The sequence below is a fragment of the Phoxinus phoxinus genome (assembly GCF_949152265.1).
Source record: "Phoxinus phoxinus genome assembly, chromosome: 21".
In the NCBI taxonomy this organism is placed as follows: domain Eukaryota; kingdom Metazoa; phylum Chordata; class Actinopteri; order Cypriniformes; family Leuciscidae; genus Phoxinus; species Phoxinus phoxinus.
In genome coordinates, this window is record NC_136896.1 from 27,903,527 (window position 1) to 27,914,212 (window position 10,686).

Genomic DNA, 10,686 nt, shown 5'->3' on the forward strand with positions numbered 1-10,686 from the left:
GAGATCAACTGGTAGAAAAGAGTGTAGACAAACGGCTGCGTGACAAATTGCTGCAAGAGGAAGGATTAACTTTGGAAAAGGCGTTAAGGATAGCGTGAATCTTTGAGGCAGCACAAGCAGAGTCAAAGATGCTGTCGGAGCAGTCAAGCAATTTGAAAGACTGTCAAGTGCACTATACTAAGCAGCACACAGTGCGCGCGCAGCGAACGCATGCAAACGGACCGAGAGTAAACAAAGACGAATCGCGTGCAGACAAAGACAGGAAATGTCACAGATGCGGGTTAGCCACGCACAATTTCAATGAATGTGGAGCAAAAACAGCTAAATGCTTGTATTGTAAGAAAATTGGACACTTTGCAAGGACATGTAGAAAAAAAGAAGCAGATCAGAGAGACAAGCCAGGATTTAAAGAAAAAAACATAAGAACTGTGCATGAGTTAGATTCGGATGATTCAGATGAATTCGTCTACTCCATCGACTCAGAAGGTAAAGAGACAGTAAAAGTGCAAGGCCAAAGAATCAAAATGATTGTGGATACAGGAAGTGGAAAAAAATTCATCAGTGAACAACTGTACAAGACTATCTTCAAACAGAAAGGCATCACTCTGTGCAAAAGAATAAAAGATTTTTTGCTTATGGACAAGATAATCCACTGAAATGCATAGGTTCCTTTGATGCTTGTTTAAAATACAAAGAAAGAACCATAAAAGACACCATCTATGTGATAAATGGGATTGTAGAACCACTGCTGGGGAGGAATGCATGTTTTAAGCTGGGAGTTTTACATGTGTCGGATGTGAACAAAGTGGACAATTCCCCAGACAGGTTCAGCAACCTGACCAAAGAGTATGAGTCACTATTCAAAGGACTTGGACAAATTTCAGGATATTTCCACAGAGTTACTGTGGATGAGAAAATAGTACCGGTGGCACAAGGACTAAGACGGGGTCCATATCACATGATTGAAGCTGTCAATCAAGAGCTCGATAAGATGATTGAAGATGGAATCATTGAGGAGGTCAATGAAGGTGCTGAATGGATCTCCAACCTCTTATTGATACCAAAGAAAGACACCACAGAGGTGAGACTGTGTGTTGATTTAAGAGAGGTCAATAAAGCAGTCATTCGTGAAAGGCATCCAGTTCCTACAGTTGATAGCATTCTACAAGCGATGCAAGGTGCAAAAGTATTTGCCAAATTGGATGCCAGGAAAGGATTTTGGCAGGTTGATTTAGCAGAGCAGTCAAGAAATCTAACAACCTTTATCACGCATAGAGGGTGCTACCGTTTCAGGAAAGTTCCTTTTGGCCTTTCTAGTGCACAAGAGGCTTATCAAAAAGCCATGGACTCCATACTTTGTGGACTACCAGGGGTAGTTTGGTACATGGATGATGTAGTAGTGTATGCTGACACTGACAGTAAGCTGGAGGAAAGATTGAGAGCAGTGATTGAAAGATTCAAAGAAAGAGGACTTAAACTGAACAAAGATAAGTGCTCCTTAGGACTAAAACAGGTAGAGGTTCTGGGTCATTTAGTAACTTCTGAAGGAATTAAACCTGATCCCAGGAAAGTGGAAGCTGTGAGTGAAGCACCTAGGCCACAAAATGTAAGTCAGTTGAGATCTTTTCTGGGTACATGTGGATATCTAATGAAATTTGTTCCTAACTTTGCCAACATCTCAGAACCACTCAGACGATTAACAAGGAAGAATATTCAGTGGGAGTGGACAACTCAGACTGAACAATCATTCAACAGCATGAAAGTAGCTCTAACAAGCGAACCTTGTCTGGCGTATTTTCAACTTAATGCACCAACATATGTGATGAGCGATGCTAGCCCTGTTGGCCTCGGGATTATACTGCTTCAAAGACAAGACGATGGAGACAACAAACTAGTTGCTTATGCAAGTCGTTCCCTAACTGCCACAGAGAGACGATATTCCCAAATTGAGCGTGAAGCTCTTGGCTGTGTTTGGGCTGTTGAACGTTTCAGGACATATCTGTGGGGAGGAAAATTTACATTACAGACTGATCATAAACCGCTTATTCACATGTTTAATCCTGAAAAAGCAACACTGCTTCCACCACGTATTCAGCGTTTAGGATGGAGGTTACAGCCATATAATTATAAAATAGAGCACATTGTCGGTAAGACAAATGTTGCTGATTCTCTATCCAGGCTTCCCTTGCCCATGACTGAAACTACTGAATATGTGGAGGATTATGTGAAGAAAGTATTGTTGGTGCAGACTCATGACTTACAGGCTCTGACAATTGAAGTGATTAAAGAGGCAACAGAACGTGATCCAATTATTCAGCAGCTCATTCAAGCAGTTCACACAAACCAGTGGCCAAATCCAGTTCCAGAAGTGTTAATTCCGTATAAGCGTTGTGTGACTGAATTGTCACTATATGATGGACTTGTACTTCGTGGGGGTAGAATTGTGCTGCCCTCTTCTTTAGTAAAAAAGGCATTGGGACTCGCTCATGAGACACACCAGGGTGTAGTGAGAACGAAGCAGTACCTGAGGTGTAAGTTTTACTGGCCCAACATGGACTTGGACGTTGAGAGAATAGTCAGAGATTGCAACCACTTGAGCTGCCCCCAAGGCCGTGGACAAAACTGGGAATTGACTTAGTAGGACCAATTCAAGGTGAATACATTCTGACTGTTATTGACTACTTCTCTTCCTTTCCTGAGGCAGTCGTAGTAGCTGACATCTCCTCACAAACAGTTATAGCAGAGTTGATGAAAATGTTTGCTCGTTTTGGTTATCCGTCAGAAGTTGTAACTGAAAATGGCAGACAGTTTGTCAGTCACGCGTTTGACACATTTCTCAAGAATGGAGGTATCAAGCACATACGCGCTTCACCTTACTATCCTAAGAGTAACGGGAAGATTGAACGATTCCATCGATATCTCAAAAAGGCGTTTCGAGCATGCAAGTGTGAAAGCAAAGTGTGAAAAGCAGAGCTTCCAAAAATATTGATGTCTTATCGTGCCACCCCTCATCGTGCTTCAGGAGAAACACCGGCATTTCTTATGTTTTCTAGAGATATTCAAACAAAGTTACCAAGCCTGGACTTGTTACAAGAACAGATCACAGAGGAAGTAAAAACACATCATCGGATGTACAAAGAGAAAATGAAAGACTATGCAGATAAAACAAACAGAGCAAAGGATCATTCATTCAAAGTGGGAGATGTAGTCTATGTCGCAAATATGGAGCAAGGAAAGTTGGACTCAAAGTTTAAAAGTGCTAGGTATGTCCTTCTGAGCAAAACGTCAGACAGCTCATTTGAACTTGTGAATACAGAAGATGGATCTTTGATCAAAAGAAATGTTAAACACATGAGACATGCGTCATTGTCCGTGGATCCACCTGTTCCTGAGCTGGAGGAGGAGAAGGTTACCTCACATCTGAAAAGTGAACAAGTGAAAAGTGAGCAAGGGCAGAAAGAAATGTCAATACAGGAAGAAAAGTTGCCAGAGACTGTTCCTGTGGAGAAGCCGTTAACGACTAGAAGTGGTCGTGTTGTGAAAAAGACAGCTAAGTTCAAGGATATGGTCGCTTGAAGTTGTTATTTAGTTATATAGTACCTTCTGTGTTTACTTTGAAGGAAAGAAAAGAAAGAAAAGTTTTTGTTTACTTAATTTAGTAGATGGGTTGTTTTAAGTTATAAACTTAAAAATTAAAAAGGGAAGTGATGTAGTATAGTGGGTGTGTTATCGCGGGAAGTTACGAGAGCGGGAAGTTAAGAGAACGGGAAAGAGAGTGATTTGACATGCGGAGTTGAGTTCAATAAAGCTAAGATAAACCAAACCAAAGGCGTTGTTCTTGGACCACATCACAACACTCCTTATCTCCAGAATATTGAAGCTAAATTTTTAAAACGCAGTGCAGCTGCACAGCAGACACAGATGAGCATCAGAGCGGTCATTGGCTGTGCTGCGGCAACTGCACGAACCTATGGCGAGGCGGCTCAGACGCATGAACCAATCAGGGCACTTCGCACGTCAGAGCCCGCCAGAATGGGCGTGGCCTATGGCTATAAAAGCACCCATACTTTGCCAAGGGACTCCAGATTGTAATCTCCTTCAGCGAACTCACCACTTCGCTGATCTCCAGATACAAGCCTTCTCGCCGCCGTTGAAAAGCTTCCAGCGGAACAAGCAGCTGCATCGAAGATCTGAGGACACTGGCTTCCCTCGCCGCCTTCAGCCCGCTGATCTGCTGTGCCATCCAGCACTCCATAACCTTTAAACGCAAAAAAAGTGTGTTCGGCGCTGCTTCACACTTTGTTTCTAAAAGTTTGTTTTCAAAATTCGAGGCGTTGTTTCAAATGCCTTGTTCTACCTGCGCCCTCACCACGCGGACCGGGCCGGGACCACGCAGAAGCTGCACTTGCCAAGGGCACTTGCCAGGGTGGATCCCACCACCCTGCGGGCTCGACTGGCTGTTTTCGCCAATGATGACCCCACGTTTCCCGCTCTCTCTCTCTCTCTCTCTCTCTCTCTCTCTCTCTCTCTCTCTCTCCCTTTCCTCGAGCCACGCAAAAAGAAGTGCCTTTCACAAAGGATACCAGAGCGGACGGAGACGAGCAAGCACACGCCGGCCCAGTCCCCACGTGCCTTGCTCTCTCCTGAGGAAGCACCCTCGCCAGTCCTATTCACACAGACAGACCAGAAAGCGGCAGGTCTCGTCTCTTTCAGGGCATCAGACGAGGACGAAGAGAAGGATGACAGCCTTTCCATCGCTGCATCCGACTGCGACGAGTGGACGGGTTCCGCTTTCGGTCCCGCGGCGTCAACACACTCCAGCGTGAAAACGAGCAAGCCTCTCCGCGTGCTGACCAGGGCCATCGAAGACCTTGGGCTCGAGTGGTCTTCGCCCGAGGAGCCCACGCACAGCAGGCTTGATGAGTGGTTCCTGCAGGGGCACCGACAGGCCCCTCAGCAGAGACCCGCCCCCTTCTTCCCAGCTGTCGAACCAGTTCCCCTTTCATAAAGCGAGGCTTTTACAGTCGCTGCTTCCTCGTTCCAAAGAAGGGTGGCGGTCTCAGACCCATCCTCGACCTCAGACACCTGAACAAATCGCTTATGACACGTCTGTTCAGGATGCTGACAACCAAGCAGGTCTTCGCGCAAATTCGCCCGGGGGATTGTTTTTCTCAGTGGATCTGAAATATGCTTATTTTCACATCCAGATATCACCTCATCACAGGCCATTCCTGAGATTCGCCTTCGAGGGACAAGCGTACCAGTACACAGTACTACCATTCCCATCGCTATCGGCCTATCGCTGGCACCTCGTACATTTACAAAGAGCGAACCACGGCTGCATCAAAGCCCTGGCTCCCTGGAAAGCGGCCGACTGGTATCAGTCTGGCGTGAGTTCGGGTGTGGTTTCAAGGAGAAAAGTGATCTCAACAGACGCCTCCAACTTATGTTGGGGGGCCCTTTACGAGGGCAGGCCCATCTCTGGCCTGTGGTCAGACCCAGAGAGGTGCCTACATATAAGCTGTCTGAAAATGAGAGCGGTGGCTCTATCACTGAAAGCTTTTCTCCCATATCTAAAAGACCACCATGTCCTGGTCCGGACGGACAACATGGCAGTGGAGTCTTACATAAATCAACTTCGACTAGGCGCCTTTACGCTCAGAAATGGGGGATAATCCCTGGCTGGTGTGCAGCATGGAGCCTGGACCCCTACTCGTGCGAAGTATCTAGTGTACTTACCTTTTTGCAAGAGCTCTAGGACGCTGGTCCATGTTTAAAAAAACGCCGAAATGACCCCAAACCAGCCCAAATTTTGTCTACCTGCCCCAACCTTTTTTTACCTGCACAATCAAATTCAAAACCGCCCAATCTGGCAACACTGGTTACCGTCACAAAGCGGCGTTTATGGCGCTAGATAGTGGATGCTATCGCACTGGCTTATGAGTCTAAAGGCCTTCATTGCCCCTTAGGCGTCAGAGCTCATTCCACGAGAAGTATGGCCTCGTCATGGGCTTGGTCTAGTGGAATACCTGTTGAAGATATCTGTCTAGGAAGGCCAAAGACATGTCTGGTTATGGCCACTTGAACTAAGGTTTTATATATATATATATATATATATATATATATATATATATATATATATATATATATATATATATATATTCCCTATATGAAGCTTGTCATATGACTGGCTTATATTAGGATTCATACTTTATTCTCAGTCTCAGGCTTTGGACTACAGTAATGAGCGAAGTTAAGCACGGACAGCGTTTTGAAGGGGGTTCCCATAGCTTAAGCTAGTCTTACGCAATATGAGAGACCTTTCGTAAGGGAACGTCTCGGTTACTAACGTAAGCTCGGTTCCTTGAGATGAGGGAACGAGTATTGCGTAACCTGCCATGCTACTGTGCTGTGATCAGGGGATCGCTTCAGTCGATTGAACCTGGAGTCCCTATGCGATGTATGGGTGTTTTTATAGCCATAGCCCACGCCCATTCACGCGTCTGAGCAGCCTCGCCATAGGTTCGTGCAGTTGGCGCAGCACAGCCAATGACCGCTCTGACGCTCATCTGTGTCTGCTGTGCAGCTGCTCTGCGTTTTAAAAATTCTTCAATATTCTCGAGAAAAGGAGTTTTCACATAGCGTAAGCTAGTCTTACGCAATACTCGTTCCTTCATCTCAGGGAACCGAGGTTACGTTAGTAACTTGAGACGTTATATATGTAACTTGAGACTTTAACTTCAAGGGAACTTGAGCTGCGTCGCGACGCGGTGGGAACACTATACCCACGACGCCATAATAACTAATGCCTGTCTGTGTGAAATCATAGCGCACACTAAGAACCCTAGACCCCGGAGTGGAGCCTAGATCGAGGTTATAAAATCTCACAAATGTGTGTGGTGAGGACCAGCCTGCCGCATCACAAAAGTGAGGAAGGGAAACACCCGATAACAGAGCTTTAGAGGCAGCAATACTCCTGGTAGAATGGGCTTGGACAACCATAGGTGAAGGCTGACCAGCCGCTTTATAAGCAAGTGAGATAGCCTCAACCAACCACTTGCTCATTCTCTGCTAAGATGCAAGGTACCCTTTTCTAAGTGACCCGAAACAGACAAATAGTTGATCCGACTTTCGCCACAGGGCAGCTCTGTGGACATAGACATCCAAAGCCTGAACAGGGCATAGCAGATTAAGTTTTTCATGATCTGATGTTAAGAAAGGTGAAGGACAGAAAGCCTGCAGCATAATGGGACCCGCAACATTAGTAGGGACCTTAGGGACATAACCCGGCCTAGAATGAAGGAAGGCTTTCACCATACCAGGTGCAAAGTCCAGGCACGAAGGAGCAAACGGCAGAGCTTGGAAATCTCCAGTTCTCTTTGTGGAAGAAATAGCAAGGAGAAATAAAGTCTTTAGTGTGAGGATTTTTTCTGAAACCTCTTCAATAGGCTCGAAGGGAGCTAAAGTCAGGCCTTCCAGTACAATGGCCAAATCTCATGCCCTAGTGCGCGATGCAGGCCTCAGCCTCAGAGTGCCATGGAGACAACGAGTAATAAGAGGATCTGCTTGAACTGCTGCTTGTTCGCCATAATAATATTTAAATATATATGCTTGCTTGCGAGACAGACAACACCAAATAACAGAAACTGAGCAAATAACAGAGAGAGTATACAGAGAGTGCTTGCTGAAGGCACAGAAGCTGGCGCAGAATCATTCAAACTAAAGTAATGACGTTGGTTAGACCTTGGGTATAATGGCTGTGATTGTGTAACTGTAAACTATTTCAGCCTACAAACTCCTGGTGAGTCTTGAAGCTGATTTCTGCGGATGAAACGGCAAACTATTTTCAGCAAAAATGTTCTTCAATTTATTATAATTCTGACTCTTGTCTTAAATAATTTAATTTTACTTTGACATATTTTGGAAAATATAGTGTCATCTGAATATTCCATGCTTACAAAAAATGTATATACTTCACAAATAATACTGCAGAAATAGTAGGAATAATTTTATATGATTGTCATTTTTAACATAGTATGACTATGTGTGCAGGTTTTATAGGTATTTTTACAAAATTTTACCCTAAATTCAGTGATTGCCAACAGGGGGTGCTGCATTCAAAGAGACACCATATGGGACTTTTGGACTGGCCCACTGTTTAGAAGTCACACACATTTTAAATAAACATTTCAATAACCAGTAAAATGATTCACTGTGTGCAATGAAGCACAAAAACTACCATTTTTCCACATCCATCTATTGTAGTAGCATCTATTTCAGATTTACCCCTAAAGGCAAAGTAAAAGCAAAAGCAACTGTGGTTGTTAACTGTGATGTTGGTAAGCCAGCCTCTTCCTGTCCCAGTGTTACTCTCGTGGCCATAATAAGCCACTGAACAAAGTAAATGGGTCTTTATGCTTATAAAAATGCTCTCCAAAGGCTTCTCATCATCACAAGTAAGTGCTGATCAACATTAGAGGAGAAATGCAATGTGGTGAGTACTGGCTCTCCAAACCATACAGGTTTTTTTGGTTTCATTATCAGTGGTTATGTTGCTCTCACCTTGATGCATCTTTCTGTATCACCTTATAGCCAAAGGCAACATTTTGGCTCTGTGAAGGTGAAGGTGCAGTGAAGGTTCTCCAGGAAACGGGGTCAATGTTAAAAGCCATCACCGACTGAGATGCTAAAGTGTTCAGAAGCGATAAAAAAGACTGAATTAGTAACTGTAATTTGACATAATTAAAATGTATAAAATGTATATTTTCATTCAGTTTACTGATAAATATGCCGTTGCAGCCATGATAAAATACTATAATGCTATAGTAACAATTTCTGCAGCTGATGGTGATTTCACTGTGTTGCACCAATAGAGGCAATCATGTAATAAGATAACATGTATAAAATATTTTGTAAACATAAAAAAAAAAAAAAAACAGAAAGAAGAAAGAACTCAATGTGAATATTGTCATTGTGCCTGACAAAAGCTTTAGCTTTTTCGGTTTCAATTGTTTTTAGTACAAATATACAAATATGTGAAAAGCTGTCATGTGCATTTATGAGTTGTTTTGTCAGTGCTTTTCCCGTAGACTTTTTTTTTTTTTTTCATCTGTGCAATGTGTGAAAGCAGAAATCTCATACGAGACAGAATTAGAGGGGCATGAAAAGAAGGAAGTTCACATTTATTGCAAATTGTTCTCGCCTTAAAAGGACATTTTACATCTTCATCCATATCATGTCTGGTAATGACATATACTACTATAGGTTTTGGACTTTTGACATGGCCTAAAATTAGATGTATCATTTATTTTGATCAACAATGAATCAACAATCTATAGTAAAACTAAAACTTAAGAGCTTTAAACTTAGTTCCTACAATGATACAGTTTTCTTTTTAAATCACTTATTCATCTAGTCATGTACAACATGATTATTGCAATGCATTTTACACAGCTTTAAATTAACAAATTTGATTATAAAGAGAATGTAAAGCCAATTGTACCGGATGAGATGATGTAACTAGTTAAAATATTACTGCCACTCACTGCTTTCAGTTGTACAAAAGGGAACAAAAAGGTTTAAGACTTGCAACACAAGAAGGCTTAGAGTGTAAATAGGCAGCTATCGAGGTAGCAATGGTGTTTACAAAATAACACATAAGTAATAAAAAAAATATAAGAAAATAATAAATATCTTACCACAAAAGATGCATAATCTGATACAGAAGATCTGGTCCATTATAACCTGTCATGTGTAGATGCAAGGTGTGATAGTCAAGGCAATGAATGAAAGTGAAGATGAGTTAGATGTAGCATATAAAAAGGGGTGGAAGGACCCAAAGAGGAACAACAATTTCATAAAAAAGGAAATGAGCACATATTCAAGAAAGATTAGGGTTATGAGAATACATGGTCAAAATAAAATTATTAAGAAGTTATTACACAGAATGAGTATATATTTATTAATTAATTAAACTAAATAATAAATTACCTATATTGCCGATTACAGACTCTTTGAATTGTCATTAAAAAGACGAGGAAGTATTTGAGAAGAGATAGGCTATGTGCTGTAGCCTGGCTGTCGATTTTAAAATAAAATGCAATTAGCTATAATATGGCAGCCATGAGTATAATGTACAAACAAATAAATAATTAAAACTAAAGCGTCCAAACAGCAATTTTTAACATAGGCTACATAAAAACTGCATTGTGTAAACAATACGATTTATCCTAAAGAAATTCCAGCACAATCTAAACGCATGACGTGTTTAATAGCCTATGCCGGACGTCATTACCTGAACCTCACAGCTATAGCCTATGCTGCGTTTTCCGCTTCTTATTTGCATAAAGTTGAGAATTTCTTAACTGTTTGCATAAAGTTGAGAATTTCTTAACTGTTTGCATAAAGTTGAGAATTTCTTAACTGTTTGCATAAAGTTGAGAATTTCTTAACTGTTTGCATAAAGTTGAGAATTTCTTAACTGTTTGACGCGTTTTACTATTTTTATGTCCTTCCCTCACTATTTTCCCTCAGTCTTGTGGACTCCGTCATTATGTTGGACGACTAGGGGTGTGCATCCTCGTTTCCTTTCCTCGCTTCCTTTCCTCGCGTCTCAGCTCCACCCCCTGGAGGATGCGGGGGAAGGCTGCAAGGAAAGGAAATGAGGACGGAGGAATCGAATGAAAG

The 10,686-nt window shown here is 42.4% G+C and overlaps 1 protein-coding gene across 1 annotated transcript in view; it reads right to left on the reverse strand.

Moving 5' to 3' along the window:
- The window catches only part of LOC306989192 (integrin alpha-X-like), a 37,903-nt gene extending 28,071 nt beyond the window's left edge, over positions 1 to 9,832 (reverse strand). Inside the window, exons 1-2 of the mRNA XM_079594631.1 lie at positions 9,699 to 9,832; positions 8,563 to 8,686 (exon numbers count right to left, since the gene is read on the reverse strand). Coding sequence (XP_079450757.1) covers positions 8,563 to 8,686; positions 9,699 to 9,738 — 164 coding nt within the window. The 5' untranslated portion in view covers positions 9,739 to 9,832. The remainder of the gene's footprint in view (positions 1 to 8,562; positions 8,687 to 9,698) is intronic.
- Positions 9,833 to 10,686: the final 854 nt, after the last annotated feature.